The 19081-nt window shown below is 31.8% G+C and overlaps 1 protein-coding gene across 1 annotated transcript in view; it reads left to right on the forward strand.

Moving 5' to 3' along the window:
• Positions 1–19081, forward strand: part of LOC137926736 (C3 and PZP-like alpha-2-macroglobulin domain-containing protein 8) — a 158157-nt gene that overhangs the window by 16337 nt on the left and 122739 nt on the right. The window contains exons 3-4 of the mRNA XM_068770426.1: positions 7874–8059; positions 11232–11357. Of these exons, the coding sequence (XP_068626527.1) occupies positions 7874–8059; positions 11232–11357 (312 nt within the window). The remainder of the gene's footprint in view (positions 1–7873; positions 8060–11231; positions 11358–19081) is intronic.

Genomic DNA, 19081 nt, shown 5'->3' on the forward strand with positions numbered 1-19081 from the left:
TGGCTTTGATGACGTCACACAGGGTCTTAATTTTTGCTTTCCATACATCGATGACTTACTCGTTTTTTGTTCCAACGAGGCTACATATCTGCATATAGGCTTTACATATGTTCACCATTAAACATACAAAGCATCAATTTATGTTGATAATGAGACCGTTGGCTACGGCATGTAATTATGATTGGGATCGTGTTATGATAAAAGAAAGAATGTTGATTATAACAATACATAAGGAAGAGAAAAGGTTCAAGAAATACGTGTTTCATAATAAAAAAGGGATATTAGCGAAACAGTTAAAACATCCAGTAATGTTATGCAAACTTCGTTCACCGAGAGTTCAGATAAAGTTAATATAATTATGTAACTAGTGACTTGAAAATGTTCAAATTGAAGCTATTCATTCTCTGCGGTCGCCTAATGAAGCAGCTGGGTCAGCTAATTTACTGAACTTGAGTGCTCCTTGCATATTAAACTTAGAAGCGAGGGAATACTCACTTCAATTTTTCTATTTTTTAATTATCATGACTGATTTTGTACTTTCTGACTCTTCTTACATTTACAATAAAAAAGGGACAGTTACAAATGTTTTTCATCGTATTCACATCAGCTGTTAGATACCCACAGTGGGTATGTATAGAGATTCTCCTAAGATCGCCATGATGAAGGGTTTTAAGCTACCCGCATACAGCGACTTCCTGCAACCTTAGTTATGTCGTGGGTCGGATCTAGGAATCTATCAATGAATAAAAGGATAGTGTAATGTTTGTATAGACGCTTTTTGGGAGGTATAGGCCTACTCTAAATATATCTATGGTCAAATATACCATAATCGCCACGCTTGGCAGGCGAGTTGACGATCGCAGCGTGATGTTATGGTTGGCAAGGGACGCTGTTGTCCATCCATTGGAAACTTGTTTGTATGCAGTCTAAATCCTATATATATAATGTAAAAAGCGTGAATTATGTAAGATTGTACCTCGAAATCGAACCCGGGACCTAATATCACATGTCTCATCATTTATCACTTCTCAAAAACTTATATGTTCTTTAACCCTTTCACGACCACGGGGACGCCGGTGTCCCAAGCAAAAATCATGGATTAATTAAATATTTACGTAACCATTGTAAATTATTTTTTTGTTTTAATATTTCGGAAAGTACTTTTTTATTATTTTTTACTAGCAATATAGGATAACTAACACCGTTTGTTGTTTATCGTCATCGGAACGTTAGAGTTCTTTTGGCGCGAATGATCTGCTGTTTGGAATAAATAATTGATATTGTAAAAGTGCTTTTCAAGTTTTTACAGTGTCAAATTATCATTACCTGGTAAGTAAATTGTTATTCTAAATATTCAGTAGTAATGTATTTATGTTGTATTCTGTGATAAATCGTTATAAAGATTATGGGACACGGATGTCCCTTTCGGCGTAAAGGGATACTTTTTATACGGAATTTCTTTACTTTTGGCTTGGTGATATACCAAAATGTTATCATTTTCTTACTCATATTTTTCTCAGAATATGTTTCGTAAGGGACGTGGAGTTTTTGAACTTCGAAAAAATAAAATTCTTCAAATTTTTGTGGGCGACAATAGCGATGAGGAAGATGACTTAGTGCTTGATGACGAAGACCAAAGACTTCTAGTACAGGATGATGACCAAGGGGTATTTGATGTCGAGGTTGAAGAGACGACGACTCTTCAACGGCAAGAATCACCTGAACCTTCAACGTCTCAAAAAACAATCCATCTAATCACTAACCAATCATCTAACAACAGGAATTGTTTCGCCGAGTACCACAAATAACTTGCCCTATTATATTTATATTATTCATAAACAAGTAAAAAAAAGTACACTAAGTAATAAATGTACATTATTTACAACAAAACAGACTTACCAACAAGTAAACCAAAATTTAGAGTTTAAGTAGAAAGTAACCCTTAGCGACCATAGGGACATATTTGTCCCATAAATTTCCAAAAAAAATGTAAAACTTTTTTGAATTTTTAGTATAAATTATGTTTTTAGGATGCCTATTAATTCATTACATCTAGCTAAATTAATTAAATAAGGTACCGTAACCTTATGGTCCTGAAAGGGTTAATCTAAGATGGGCAGATTAAAACTATTTTAAAACAATGATAATAATCGTAAAAGACAAAAATATCCTTTCCTTACGTGCATGTGTACTGTTTTAACATCTAAAGCCATAATTTATTTTATTTAAATTCACTACAAATCAAAGAAAATCAGAAATTCGGTTTGTTTATTTTACTTCTTGTATTGACTTTAGGATTTCCGTTGCAACTCCACAAATAGCAACTAAAGCTTCTCCGCACAGAAGATCAGGAATTTCCGTTTGATTTACTTGTACTGCTTCAGGCTTCAGTGATTTTAACAAACATACTTTTCCCAGAGGAAATAGATTTACCTAAAGTTCAAGCAATCGTAAACTATTGTTGTTCGATACTGTAAGTGCTGTTAGAGGAAGTTAAATAATAGATACTAAAGTCAAGTGGTTTTCTTTTCTATTGTAGTTCTATGAATCTATGATATTTGTATCTCAACCCATAAAAATTTTTTTGAACTCTTCAAAGAATCTTTTGCGTGTTCAGAAAATTAAAATATGCCTTTACCTTTATCATAAGACAGTTTTTAAATCACCTTGGTTTTAGTTTTAGATATTTCGATCTTCTTGATACAGAACTATGAAATTTTTTTACAAAATTTATAAATGAAAGAATTTTTACTAAATATTATTAAAATATGTTACCAACGATTCTCAAATTATTAATCTTTAAAAGTTGTAGTGTAAGTAGACAGTAAAAGATCTTGTAGACGATCGGATTCTCGCTAGTCTGATCAAGTGAAGTCAATAACGGAATCCTTCGTTATTAATGACTAAGGAAAGCAAAGAAGGTGGTGAAATGAAAGCAACTTCTCATCGATTCTGTATAGGTGTTTCAAAAGAGGTAGAGCTTTTTTGTAATATTTATAGTAATATTTTGTAATTATTTATTAGTAATCAGATTAAAATATAGTAAGCCGCATTATTCTATACATGATTTACATCATAAATTGAGATATAATGTTACATTACGTTAATAATTATACTGGTGCCCCCTTTTTTATTTTTATTCTTAAATACAATATAGCTGTGTAAGGGATTTACCTACGATAAAAGCTATTGATAAATCAATTCTCAATCTAATTTTAAATAAAATCAAAATGTACGTTCTTTGATTTTCCTTTCGATTTGCTCGTTATTTTCTGTCATATTAGATTTATGTTAACATTTAGTAAATATTTTTTATTATATGTTATGGCATTTTTAATTATTTACTAATCGCGATCCTTTGATTTGTACGTTTTTGTGTCTCATCTAAGGGTTATTTTATCATTAAGTAAGCGTTTCTATTATTATACGTATTGTATAATATGTATTTTTAATTAATTTTTAACCACAATCCTCAGTCACGGCCACAATGAGCACGATTAAAGAGAAAAGAGAGAATTATTGTTTCATTGTCTTTAAAATTTCAGCCGTAGGATGTTCACTGCAACCTTCAGCGTTCAACTGTTTTGCGTACTATGGCCTCCCCTCTGCAACTCTTAAATTCAACTTACCAATACGCTATGTCGGTTACATACCTAATTCGATTTCGTGGAGAAATCTCGACCCAAATCTTCTTCGTGTCATGTTTGAATTACTGTATGTTCGTCAATGAGGCTCTAAGTATGACATAACGTTTCACATTGTTTTTTTTTTCAATTTGTGATAGTAATAAATATGATTACTAACCTGACTATTTTGTATAAAAACGGCGTTAGATTTATTCTTCAAAATATTAGAAATCTATTTGCTAATTAAGAAGAATTTTTTTATTCATAAAAGAAAGAAATTCCGAATCAAAGTTCTTTATAAAAACCATTTTCGTTCGTCTACAAAGAAATGAATCGCTTGTAGATGACTTCAAACTACTTTTTTGTATCAAGTGTAAAATAAACAAAGGAAAATACCTCCCTGAGCGGGTCTCAGCGCTGGTTCAAATAAAAAACGCTTAAAACTCTTCCGTGCATAGGTCATGAATCTTGCCTTGCTTCACCGACGGTACGGAGTTTTAGAAATACCTACATTTTCCACTTTTGTCGTAAGCGCAGTAGTTACTTGACGTTCGAAGTTTGAGTTGGAGATTGTTACAAAAAACATTACTTTTTTGTTTTATTTGAAACTCTACCTGCTTTAGAACTAAAGTTACTATTTTGTTTGATATTTCTTTCTATATTCGAACTGTTACGACTTTAATATTTTTAAATAAGACGTGCTTTCTTTCTTTATGTTCTTTCTTTTTCTTTGCTGCATAATGGAAATGAAAAACTAAAATTTAATTATTATATAATTGAAGAGTACTCTCATGCAATGTCCCCTAATTACTGTATAAAAAATTTAATAATTTTATCAAATAAAAACTTACATATATAATCGAATAAACACGTCCATAAACTTAGTACTTGTTAATGATCCATGGAGAAAAGCATGGTTACTCAACTTAAATTAGAAAAACATAAAATTGGAAGATGCTTTATCAAAAAGTATAACGCTAAAATGGCATGGCAATTGATAAAATTTTATGATATGTGTGCACGCTCAGACCCATGGAGGATTTGTTAATTTTCTGAAGAAGAAATTAAGGCGTTACAAGTTTAATTTTATTTGTTGTATTTATCATGTGTCTATCACTATTTTTCATATAAGATTTTAAATAATGGCGCAAATATAATATGGGAAATATGTATTGCAAAGCAATAGTAAGAATACCAATCTCTTTAAAAACAACTCTTAGGGAATGTATAGGTCTTAAGTTATAAATAGCTCAGCAATGCAGTTCTTTTCTGTGAAATAATCATAGATTTAATATCGGCGGCGCTGCCCTAACATTTTTTATAATCTTACGATAGATTACAAAAAAAAAATTAATGAAATTGGATGTAAATATATAGGTAAAATAAAATAATATAGATATATGTGCCGAGTACGGCCCTGCGCTGCGACAGACTCACGCGCAGCTCGGCAGGCTCTGCGCGCGCTTGCATCCCCAGTTGCCCAACCGTCCCAGCGCTTAGCACGTCGCTCGCTTCACGACTCTTATACTTTTTTATTGCTATTTTTCTATTTTTAATAGTTTGGCTAGACTAATAAAACTTGTATATCATTTGTGAAGATCTTTACTTTAATTCCAAGTAGAAAAAACAGATAAGGAAACCATCTCCATTGACATATAAAAATATATTAACTAAAATGCTTATTGTATAAAAATTGAATCAAAATTATTAAAAAGTCTGAAAATTTTGAAAAAAATCTGGCACCTATAAGTATTCGGAGTATAAAAATACTTCTTCATAATTTTAGAAGCAAAGATCTGCTAAACCTGTTATAATTAATAGATCTTATTTTAACACAAGAGAAACCTAAAATGTTTTTGATTCACTAAATGTGTTCTCCTGTAAAATTGTAATTTTTTCGATATCGGATTCATCTTTGTTGTTATTTGTATCACAAACCACTAATACAAAAATAGACGCAAGTAATAAAAGGATTTGACGTGTCGCAAACTATATGTTAACCTCGTAATATCACTTAACTTCTGAGTTAGAGTATGCCCAACAGTTACTATAGCCGTCACAATGGCGGAGTATTCGCTAAGGTTTACGTTACAGAGCGTGTTTGAATGACACTTTCAGTAATAGGTTTCGTGACTAACACACAGCCCGTAAGAGAAAGTTCTTCTCGCGATGTGCGGCGGAGTTTTTCAGAAACCATTAATGTGAACTACATTAAAACCTTTTAGGTTTTAATCGTAAAACTTTATATTACTTACATGGGTTACATAGTTAAATGAAACTTTATTACGAGTACATTTATTTTTATGTATTACTTGTAATATAACTTGAGGAATAACAGTGGTAATATTGTTACAGGTAAACATATTACCTTAGGAAATAAATCAAAGCCTATACAGGGTGATTGGTTGTATATCTAAAGGCTTTATTTATAGCTTAATTGTCAGCAAAAAGCTTTAATTTAGATTTCATTAAAGAAGGCAACTCTAAAGTGGACTCGACATAATTTTAACCCTTTCGCTTTATTATAAAAAATACGTTTGTTGTAAAAAGGTGCGTAAGAATTTTAAAAAAGCTGATGTGGAGCATGGTACAAAACGTTTGAAAAATACCGTTTTATATATTTTACAGCTATTTATAATCTGTAAAGTGATCACTCTGAAAAATATTTTTTTATACTGTTTTTTTTTATATTGGCAAACCATTCGGCTTCTGTCTCGCCTGATATTAAGCATACTATGGTACGTGCTTGCCTAGAAGATACCTATTCACTCTTTACTTGAAGACTCATAAGTTATAACTGGCTCGACCTAATTAAGTCGGCAGATTGTTTCACTCCTTGGCTATTCACTTTTATAGTAAAAGTACTATCAAAACGCTTAATATGGTTTGAATGGATTTCAAACATCTATAACCAATCACCTCATATACACATTAGAAAAACTATTGAAGTGTTACTTACTTAGTGAAATACGAATAGAATAAATAACCTACCACACACATTTATACTTAGAATTGTGAGCCATGTACAGAAATTATTCCGTTCAACTTCTTGTTGTAATTGCCAGATGAAGATTAATGTAACAATTCCGAATCTTCGCGCGCCTAATGAATATTTATTTGAAAGTATTCATTATAATGTATTGTTTTGTATTACCTAACACGTAGATTTTAATAATAATAAATCATTTATTTATTGAAACATGAGTAGATACAAGCCTCCAAATAATTTATCACAGCAATATTGCGCGATGTCATCTCTTTACTTCTGCAGTGTACAATGCAGAGACTACAGAATAGCATTTTAAGAAACTAATCTAATACACAATGGTTTATAACGAAGTATGAAATACACTAACCATAAACATCAATGTAGTGAAAAAAAAACAAACGTCGATGATATAAAAGCGTGGAACGTGGGCCAACCCTTCGGAAACACGGTACTAGCGGCTATTTCTTAAAGCGATTAACACTATACCTTAACCATACTTTTGAATTACATATATTGAATTTCCGTTATTTTATCGCTAAAAAAAATATAAATTTAAATTTCAATAAAAAACATATTCTCTTATGTAAAGATATATACTCGTATTAAAAGTAGAAGACAAAAAATACGTAGTCGCGATTGACAGATTTTACAATCATAATTTCAGCTGTACATCTTCCACTGCTGGTATAGGCGTCCCCCGGACATTTCCAATAAGACTATTCTGAGGGCTATATCACCAAATATTAAATCATTTTTTTAAATATCATAAAGTAAATGCATACATATCATACATTACTTATGAGGAATGACGTAATTGTAACATTTTACAATAATAATACATTAAGTTTAATAATAGTACATACGCTATACACTATTACTGATATATAAGTGAAAACAGAAAAAAATAGAAAAGACTTCTGTATTGCGGAAACCTAAAACTATGTTTTATTTGTTTATACACATACACTTACTAAATTTTTAATAAATTTTCGTTTATTTCAGTAGTTAGTGTGCAAACAGATTGTGAATTTTCTTCGACATCTTTTCCATTTGGAGGTGCTCCAAACGATTTCATTGTCGATATTGAAGACCCACGACGCCTTAGTTGGATTTAAATGGAACGTTGTATTTCCATTTTAATAATATTTACTCCTTAACTTGTGTCGGTTCAAAGACAATGTTTTTGAAATCTTTTACAATTTGCTCTTTCCGGTGCTTGCTCATGTTTCTTAAGAATTAACCGCTTTGTTTGTTACAGGTTATGGTATAATCTCACTCAAAATACCAGCATCTCCGGCCAGTCACTGTACACTTCATACAACAGTTGGTTGCGTGGGCAGCGATGACTGTACTGCAAAGAGTCATAGCGTGATCAGACTCCTGGGACCTGTTAGAGATGTGATCGTTAGACCGGCACGTCATCATTACAGACCTGGTGAAACAAGTAAGCAATTTTAAATATTTCCAAATCACAGTTTTTTTATTTGTTACTTATTTATGCCTTTTAGGACTCTGTGTTTGGCACTAATCGGTGTAACACATAACATAACTCCTGAAGATGCCCCGTGGATGGGTGTAACACGTGTTGAGTGATTTGACGGTGGCGGTTGTGTAATTTCCATTGTTTGCCGCAGACACATTTATCAGCGGGTTGGCAGGCGGTGCACTTTGTTGCACGACTACCACTGCATGTGCGGAAGAGGCTAAATATTGGTCCTTTTCTTACTAGCTTCTTATTTGTTCAATACAAAGAGGGAAGAGTCATTCTTCTTTAAATATCTCCCTTAGTCATATACGAAGCTTAAAGATAGACACATCTTTTTCTACTTTTCATCCAATGGACGCCCGCTGCTAAAGATCGCCACCAGTCCTGCGACATCCCGCGTATTATAGTGATGTCAATAACAAAATTAATAACACTGTATAAAGCAAATTGATGATTAGCCGTTGAGGACGAAAGTTTTTTGAGCGGGCAGTATTGGTCTTGGTCATTGTGATGATTTTTGGGGGGAGGCCTGGCTGATATGATGATAATGAAATAAAGCAAAACTGCACTTTATTTTAGTTGCATTTCATTTATATACCTTTTGTAATATGTTAAATGTGTATATAATTACATATAGCACAAAATATATAGTATATGTTAGACAAACGCACAACTCTTACTTACAAGTTAGGTAATATAAATAAATAAAATATTTAAAGATATGATACGTCTCTATGAAAAATATTATCAAAATCACAAAGAACAAAATATTCACCTTTAAATTTTTACAAATTTTGAGAAGATAGGCAATGTTTTAGTACTACAGATTATATTGGGAGTTCCGTTTAACAAACTAAATATCTTTCCTACTACTACTTAAAAAAATATATGATTTTGACTATATGATGATTTTTGTGCTCTTGCTGGATATGCATTTTCAAATTAATTTATAATGAAGTATAAATGAAAATTCAAGACAGTATCGTCGCTTTCCGTGGTACGGTTTATTTAGATGTTTCCATCTAGATGCAGTATATGGGAAGGAGAATGGCAATGTAAATATTCATTTACTATGCACATTTAAGCACAGTATAAACAAATGTTTTCAAGTTCGATAACTATTCAAACTCAAAGATGAGTCCGACCACATTCGAAAACACGTTGGTGCATGTAAAAACATTACAGTAGCCAAGTTTTGGAAGTAATGGCGACGGCTCCGCGAACTTGTCCGTCTATTGTTAACTTCTGGTTTATTGTTCAAGTTCGAACGTAAACCGGGTGTTACTCGGTGTAATTAATTACAAGGCAGCGGCCCGTACATTTCTCCACCAACAGCTTCTGCGAGCGCTTACGGACAAATTGACTTTTGAACATCACAATGGTATTTTGGGATTAAACTGTATTCAATTTATAGCCAAACTCGAGATGTGTTTTATTTTTACAATTCTTATGCATGCATATCTATTCTAAACTAACAAACCAACAGAAATACATAATATAAATTAAGAAGGTACAAAAATATGATTGCCTATTATTAGCTGAACATAATCATACACAGCTTTGAACATAATTATGCTAGATTATACATAAAGTTTAATAACTAAATTAAACAGAAAACAATATTAAACGGCGCCCCTAATATTAAAAACAATCTATTTTATGTTAAATTAGTATGTACCTATTTTAAAATATTAAAAGTAATTTTGATAAATTTGAAAATAAATTTATGACACTTTCGAAAAGAGATGAGATTTTGTTTGTTGTGTACTACCTTTAGGTACTTTGTCTTTTCAAGGTCTTGTGGTTCGGTTCATCGTTTAAACCTTTAGACAGCTACTGCATAGCATGCCACAAAGATATATTGGTCGGGATCCACCATATTCGCCACTCTTGGCAGAAGGATTGGCAATCGCGGTGTGGTATTATGGTACCCAGAGAACGCTGCTGCCCATCCTTTGGAAAATTGCTTATAAAATGGAAATCCTATGTAATTAATTCACAAAAAGTGAATTAAATAAAATTGTATCCTAGAATCGAACCCGCGACCTACAATCACAAGATTCAGTCCTCTACCGTTGGGCTACCACTGCTAATATTAAGTAGGTTGCTACACTATTATTTTACCGACATTTGAATTGATCGAGAGATATTCACTATAAGTATATGACCTCGTAGATATATTTGGGGCAGACCTATGCCTTCCAGTGGCCATCTATGGGCTGAAAAGACGACGAAGATATAGATAGATGCCCACTGCCAATTTGTACCAAAATTTTGATTTGCGTTTGTGTTTATGCGAAATTGTTAACATTTTATCGAAATAAAGTTAAAATAGTCATAAAATTTCACATAAACACGCTGTAAAAAAGTACTCACCGACAAGCTTTTGTGTAATATCTATTGTTATGTTTACTTTTTCTCCAATAAATTTCGCTTGAGCTGGTGTTGTTTTACGAGTTCATTTCGTATCTTCGCGATACTTAAATTTATGTTTCGCTCAAAACATAACTTAATTGAATCAAATTCATTTACTGAAAGGTTAAGCAAAATGTATCTTATTTTATACAGTTTAGGTATATTTTACGACGAAAAGAACTTCATAATTTTCTTATAAATCTGTTCGATGTTCAAAATGTTTTTATATCTCACCCTTATCTGCCAGTATTATATGGATATTTAACTCGGCGGTTTAATTATGTAAATATAAAAGAATTTATATTTAATGGAATCAGGCGTTACCTTGCGGAAGTCCACCCTAAGTAAGAAAAGGACCAATATTTAGCCACTTCCACACATGTAGTGATAGTCTCTGTGTTTGGGCCTAATCGGTGTAACATAACTCCTGAAGATGCTCCGTGGAGGGGTGAAACACGTGTTTAGTGATTTGACGGTAACGGTAATTCGCATTGTTTGCCGCATACGCATTTATCAGCGAGCTGGCAGGCGGTGCACTTTGTTGCTCGACTGCCACTGCATTTGCGGAAGTGGCTAAATATTGGTCCTTTTTTTACTTAGAAAGAATTTATATTATTATTAAAAACATTTTTTTTCGCTTCAAATTAAAAGGAAATTAGTTGTTTTATTGAACAATTGATGTATTTAATATAATAAATAATGTGTTTTGTTGCAGTAACATTCTGGATACTGGCTTTGGATCACGACCTGAGATTGGTTCGTGGCGAAATAGCTTACGTCGCGCTTAGCGACCCTGCCGGAACTAAAGTCGCTATATGGGATCAACTATCAATGGACGAAGGTGTGTATGAAAAGTTTTATATTCTATTACATCTAGTGATTATATCTAGTTAATGACATATATCAGATTTAATACGGCATTTGTATAAGCAGATTCACAATTATTTTACGATTTTTATTAAAATATTTTATTTATTTCCTTTTAAAATATGTAGGAAATGATAGAAGAAACGAATATATCGTGTAGGTAAATGTTTCTATGGGCAATGTATCTTCATCGACATTTTAGCCCATAGAAGCTCTTATAGGCCTTCCCTAAAATACCTATGGGGATATATACTCACCACGTTTGGCAAGTTGCTGCCTCTCAAATTCTGGAAACTTGTATGTGAGCAGTGGAAATCCTATATAATTAATGCACAAAGTGTGAATTACATAAGATTCTGGGAATCCCGCGACCTATGATCGCAAGTCTGGATTCTCTATCTCTATCTACTACTGAAAGTATACACTTTAATAATAGGACATTATGTCGACAAAGCTGCTATTGCTAAATTTAAAAATAAACTTTACAAATAACATCTGTACGCTAGTATATAAACATTGTTAACTTTATAAGTGATAACACGTTGAGAATATGTGTTCTCTATCCGGATATTTCAATGTTTATTATACATGTATTTTATATTCTTTTTAAAATACTTTGTAGTGAGAGTAGATCGTTGTGTGACTATGAACTTGCCAATAAGCCCTGAAGTAAACGACCACGGCTGATAAGGTAACAAGAATGTCGTTGTCGACAATTTTAAACAGCGGGATTACATTACCAAAAACTTCATTACTCCTTGTAAAGTATATTATTGATAAAAGTCTTCTCGTGTAATGATAGCTAAGTATTGATTGCGACATTATTTTATTTATTTGGTAATTAAAATTTTGTATTAATTTTTGTTATAGCTTTATATGAGGTTAAATTATAGTCCATATTTTGCGTTAAGCTTTTCGTCGTTATCATTTGATTATTTACCGTCCTCTGATATAATGGCAACTCCAAACACTCTCGAGCCTTGTTTGTTCTTCTACCTATCGATATCAAGTTTTCGTAACATAATCCCGAGTGGGGTCTTGTAAACAATATGTACGGTTGGAATAATGTTTTTCACGCTAAAAGCGTTTTCTTGTCGCTGAAACAATGGATCAAGGCTGTGCCGGTATCTGACAGATTCAATTTCCGATTACAAATAGTGACGAACCAGCTTTTGTTTGAATTGTGTATTATATTCTCTTTTATTTTATCAATGCTCTTAACTGATTTATATTTGAGATAAAAATTTTGTTGCTATCCAATTACAATATAAACTCTATATAATCGAAAATAAATGTTTGTCTGGATATCAATCTTTTTAATTTCATAATACCATTTCACGTCAAAGGTGAGCTATCGATATCGAAAAATCAACTATTTTAATTCTCCACGTTGAGGTTATGCACATACCTTAGGTGTTAAACTTGATACACGTACGGAGAAAATTTAAAAATTAAGTGCTTTTCAACCCTTTGTTATCTGCAGACGATTGTATAACATTATGCAATAATAATAATGGCTGCTGGAACCGGGCTTTGGAATAAAGACCAAGAGCCCATAAGTAAAGCGTAGAATATCAAGTTAGATAGACAACCTTATAAAGGTCCTACTGGAAAGTTATGGGGGAGGCCCATGTCCAACATTACAGGTCTTAAGGCTTAAATGATAATTGTAATAATATCTGATCTTGGACATGAAAAAGTTCCATTTTTTTTTATAATTTTTACATATACCTCTAAGTTTTAATATGAGTGATCAGTGTAAAACCACTCATTGTGGTGAGATCGTAGGCATCCCTTGGCATGTTAATGATGAATAGACAATGGTTCCTGATACCAAAGACCATGACAGACAAGGCGGTAAAATAGTTTGATAAATAATGAAATACACTTCACCTAAAAATAGTTTAAGCTCATAGATGTTTACGACAAGGCATTGGTGTACCCGTCTTTGTGGGCTATGGTAATCTTTTATAATTAATGATCAAATTGTGAATTATGTAAGATTGTACCACGATAATCGAACGCGCTACCATCGATCGCAAGTTTAAGTCTTCTATTTCTACGCTAGTTGTAAAAATGTACACGTATTACAGCGTTGACAGAGTATATATATATATATATATATGTATGTATGTATATATTTATATATGTATATATATATATGTATATTTATAAATATAAATACGCTGTACATAGTATGTATATAGTATATATATTTGATAGTAAATATACTTACAAATATGTACAATCGAGTGCACTCTCAAAAAAGATACCTTTTGTTTACAAGTATATATTGTTATTAGTATATATCTTCAGTTATTTGATAAAACTGAAGTCTTTTCCTGTTGGCTATATGCTCAAATCAATAGTTTATACCATGAGCTAGGAAGCTTTTTCTGTATATTTGTTTTCTTTCTTAGATTATTAAGGGTAAACTTCGTTTGCTTATTAGAATAATAAAACAAGGAAGTATAAACTATAGTTTTAAGCATAAATTAGACATACATAAAGTCGAATATTATTAAAGAACCGAGTATATCTGATACTAATTCCCCTAGTCGAGGGTCCAGTTAATCTCGCCAATTTCGGATCAAGTTGAGTTAAGAAATCAAAGTTGCAAAGGTTAGCAACACATAATTTCAATGAACAAACCTTAAGATTAGATAAATAAATATTGATCTGGGAAATAAAAAAAAATCATTTTTTAAAGCACGGAAATAAATAATGTTACGTTTTCACATAAACTTTAACTAACAGAAAGCAAAAGCTCACTAAATAGTCCATTATGTAACAAACACCGCAAATGAACTAGGGCAGTGTAGTAAAACTATTCAAAGTTAAATGCTTCTCTACAAAGTCTAAGACAGCGGCTTGTTATTTAGCGTTATGTGTTTGTAAATAATGGTCACAAATTTTGGTCGTTTACGTTGTATTTAACTGAGTAATGTGTCCTAGAAATATGGCAGTACGTCTTCTTGACCAAACTTGTTCTCATTATCAAGAACATATAAACGTGTAATAAAATAAATTTTCCTCTAAGGAACATTTAACCTAAACAGATGAACCACACAGTGGGCAGACAGTCGCGCGAAATCATAAAATATTGAAAACATATCGTCTATTACAGAGGTACAACAAGGGAAGGGAAGGAACTTGCTACACGCGAGCCACATGACGTTCTTAGAGAAAAATTATTTGTGGCTCCTGTGAATTAATTATACCCGAGTTCTCTTTTCTCTAATAAAAATATTTTTTTTGATATTATAATACCGATCAGTATTAAATAGATTACTGAGAAGTGGTACCATTAATTATAAAACAAAATTTAAAGAATTATCATGAAGTAAAATTAATATATAAACATATGTACATTGTACTTCTATTAACTTGTTTTCGACTATATATTTTCTGTATTTTTAATAACTACAACATACATTTTAAATACGTATTTAATTGCGGCTCGCCAAAAATAACAAACTTTGCAAAATGGCTTGTAATGCCAAGGAACTCGGCCATCCTTGATCTGCAAACAATTAGTTATTTCCTTTCAGAGAATTAAACCAATATACACTTTAATTTTCATTTTTGATTAGCATATATTAACAAACATAACAGTGATTTAGGTTCAAGAAAATATATCTAATTTAAAAAACTGGCTTTATTAAATGTAACGTTTTATATTTCTTAATATATTATGAAACTTTTTGGCTGTCCAAATGGATTTTGTAGATTCCGTTTAACCTAAGGTCCCTTTTAAAATAGCGAAACTCGGGGGCCCCTGGGGAGCCTGGGCTCGGGCTGCTACGTGGTACGATTTTACCGGATTGGGTTACCTTATTAAAGAGTTACTTCTGAGGAGAATTTTGAACTTCAAACATTTTACGAGTGCAAAAGCGCTTTGCATCGAATAATTACATATTTTTGAAATGTTTATTCGTGTTAGTAAATATGTTTAAATTAGTCTTTTGTGTGGTTAATTAAATTCGTATGATTCCACTAAAGATTGCAGCTCTAATTCCTTTTCTTTAACTGTCTAAACATTTCTAGTGCCATCTAGTCTTGTGTAATTTTCCCAATTGGTCTTCACCAATCAGTTGTTGTACTAAGGTCATCGACGTAGCTCGAATCGTTTGTCCGAAGTGGCAGTGAACGAAGCACATCGCTCGTGTAGCTGATGGCCGTTGGGGCCAAGTGATTCTTAAGTGTTGACCACCGGCCGGTAATCGACGATATAGTTAAGTTTTGGGAAGGTCTCTGGAGACCTTTGGTGAGGGCAGCCAGAAACTGGTCTTCGTGATCTTTGGGATAGGCTTTACAGTGGGTGTCTATAGACAAAAATAATAATAATGAATCAATTGTTACAGTCTGTTAACCTTGACATATATCCGGCCCTTTGGTACTTTAGTTTGATGACTAGCGTTGGAACATCTGTTACTTTGGTCCTTTCTCATATAACTTTTGTTCTTATTTTGTGTTTCGACCGACTTATATTAATTTTGGATTGTGATTTTTGTATTTTACGCTTTCTGTGTGTAGTTCCATATCTGACAATCATATATTAAGGAAGATAATATTTTTTATTTAGACAAACAAAAATTACATGCACATTGTCATAGAATAAACGTAACGTTTTTTATTATATCTATTGTATAGTCACGTTTACTGTATAATTAAACCAGCCGTATCCAATTTATTTACCTGAATGTTATTATCAAACCAAAATTATAAAAGCATTCAATTTGCATAACCGATTTAATAAGTTTAACTCGAAAGTTAATAATACAAAAATTAAATATTGCATTAACGTTTATATTTGCATATTTTCGATTATCGTCCTTGTTAAATCACGTGAAAAGTTTTGTTATAAAAAATACAAAATGCACACTAAATACACACGAACTGGATTACTTATTGATTTATTTATATTAATATTTACTTTGGATCAACGACAGTGATTACTTTTGTAAAACCAGAGTTGGAGAATAAATCATATTTACTCTATCAAGGCACGAATATTCAGTTGTTAAAAAAAATGTCCAGCTTGTAAAGTGCACAGGCCAGGATGCGATTATAATCCTCGCAGCTTTAAGTTTATGAACACCATTCTCGGTAAACACAATTTGTTTCTGGTTAACATCGAATCGGGTACTTCGAGCATTCTGGCCACTGCAGACATGTATGTATATATGTGTGTATATATATACATGTAAATATATATAATGTAAAATTTAGTGAAATCAAATATATACATACTTGATTTCTCTGTAAATTTTAATTCAGTTTAACTTATTTTTCTTCTTTCCTCCGTCCGTATCCAGAAAAAATATTTGTTTATCTATAACAAGATTGGCGATTGTCGTGTTTTACTTCGTCCTTCTTTTCTACTATTCTCTTTTATAATATTCTATTCTATACTATTCTGGTAAAATGCATTCTAATAACTAATATTAATTTGTTCATTTTTTTGTCTTTATATATTCTATTGTCTAATTAACACACGTCACTTGTTTGTTAATGCCTTTCTAAATTTTTCTCTGATAAATGTTTGTGTATTATTGTGTAAAATCGAGATACGAATACTTGTGGGTATTTAGTATGAATGAGGTCACATCGACGGCAAGAAAAATAAAGTTTGAATCACTGGAGATGTTGAATCTCTCAAGGATCGCTGTTAGTCGAATGTAAGAAGATTCTACGAAACTGTGTCGTATTGGAAGTTTATAGCTATTGCCAAAATAATATTAGTGCCGTTAAAACCGCTAATCTTACGTTTATATCTATATCATTACTTAAGCTATCTGTCCGACATATGTATTTGTTTATGTTATATAATTACGCTATCTAAGATATTTGACAATAATCATACCAACATTTACTAGGTACATGTTTCTACTATAGCGTGTCATTTACCCAATTTTATGTCTCTGAATGCGTGAATATATGAAATATGATTGTTATTTAAACAAAATAGTATATTAACCATTTCTATTACAAAAGCAAAAATTAAAAATTTGTTATAAATAGCTCTTCCAAACTTTTATATTTTTAATGCAATGTTTAGTGTTTCTATTTGGATTAGGAATATTATAAATTAACAATGTTTTTATACACCTTAATCCATATAAAAATACTACGAATAAAAAGACGCATGATAGTCTATCGTCGTCAAAAAATCAATATTTTAGAAAAAAAAGGCGTAAACGTACCATGGAATGACGCTTTCTGTAAAAGCCTTCTCGTGTCATATTCAGCGGAAACCCGTGTCAAATTTTGATAGATTGGATTTGACTCTACACGACCCGCTGGCTTATCATTGACGGCTGTATTTCACTGCCGATTATGAAGTGTAAGAATTCAAGTTTTATAAAAAAAAAAAAACTTGTGCAGTTTAGTGGTCAAAGACTACAGTTTTTGATTGTGGGACACGCATTTGATTTCTATGTTATCTTTTATCTTTTTAAAGTTATTTGCGAGATCTTTTGAGATCTATTTATCTAATATTTAATCATATGATTATAGTCTTCATCACCCAGCTGTAGAACGCCCACAGCGTGATCTTCACTCCAGACACTTAAAACACCAGTAGCCATCTGTTCTATTTACTATGTAACCTACTCACTTTAACTTCAACTTGCTAATGCCCTGGGCAATGTCAGATAATTTCGTCAGTTTACCGATCTTCTCATTTCTGATTAGATCTCGTCGTTTTTTTATGTAAACTTTAATTAAACCTACAAAACTTTGTACAGCAATATTCAGATATGACTTTCGAAAAAGACAGCTTTTATTTTATCAACGTGGCAGTATTACATTGATGAAATAAACGCGCGAACCTCCAAGAGCTTCAATATTCCAGGGATCATGTTGGAATTTAAATAACGACGCTGATTTATAAAGGAGAGTAGAGCTTTCGTGCGACATAAATATTCTTTTACGTAGAGAATAGTATCATGGTTGGTTTTCTTTACAAAGGTTTTTTTTATAATTTATTTGAATTAGCTATTGATTTAATTAAGTTGTTTTAGTCTGTAGTAATGTTACTTAGTATAACGCTAATGAATTTTAAAAATGTTCTAAAAAGTCATTTAATAAATATTTTAGTGCATACGTTTACTATCGAACATAGGCTACATAAAAAAATTATGAAAGTATTGGTAGAAACCAGCCAACGTCTTCATTATACACTGAACTTATCGGTACGTAGTATACAGTTTAGAATACATAACAAACTCTATCTAGATTCAAATTAGTAATTAAAACATTAAAAGACATAAATTTTATCACTAAGCATACCATAACGGGTCAAATGACCTATTTTGAATATTTGCATTAAAAATGTAAAAAATGCGATGAGCTACGGATCAAAAATATTTAGTTTTTGCCTTTGTATCAGAAATTGAACATAAGGTAGGGTCATTTTATCCGCTGTGGTAAAAATAGGTACCTAGTAAGTGTTGGTATGATAAGTGTTAAAATCAGTTCAGTCAAAATCCTCATAAATTAATACATAAGATAGTTATTCATCCATCTTTTATCATCATATACTACTAATTTTTCAACTTCAGGTTTAATAAATGATTTTGCTTAAAAATATCAAATTTAAATACGTGACAAATGAATCAATTATTTGTCTACTCTACCCTTTTAAATGTATATCAACAAACCAAAGTTTTCTTTCGAAAGGACGAATTTTGTTGA

The sequence above is a fragment of the Battus philenor genome, unplaced genomic scaffold (genome assembly GCF_028537555.1).
Source record: "Battus philenor isolate CCGP_79_NKW_IND1 unplaced genomic scaffold, ilBatPhil1.0.hap1 SCAF_10, whole genome shotgun sequence".
NCBI lineage: Eukaryota > Metazoa > Arthropoda > Insecta > Lepidoptera > Papilionidae > Battus > Battus philenor.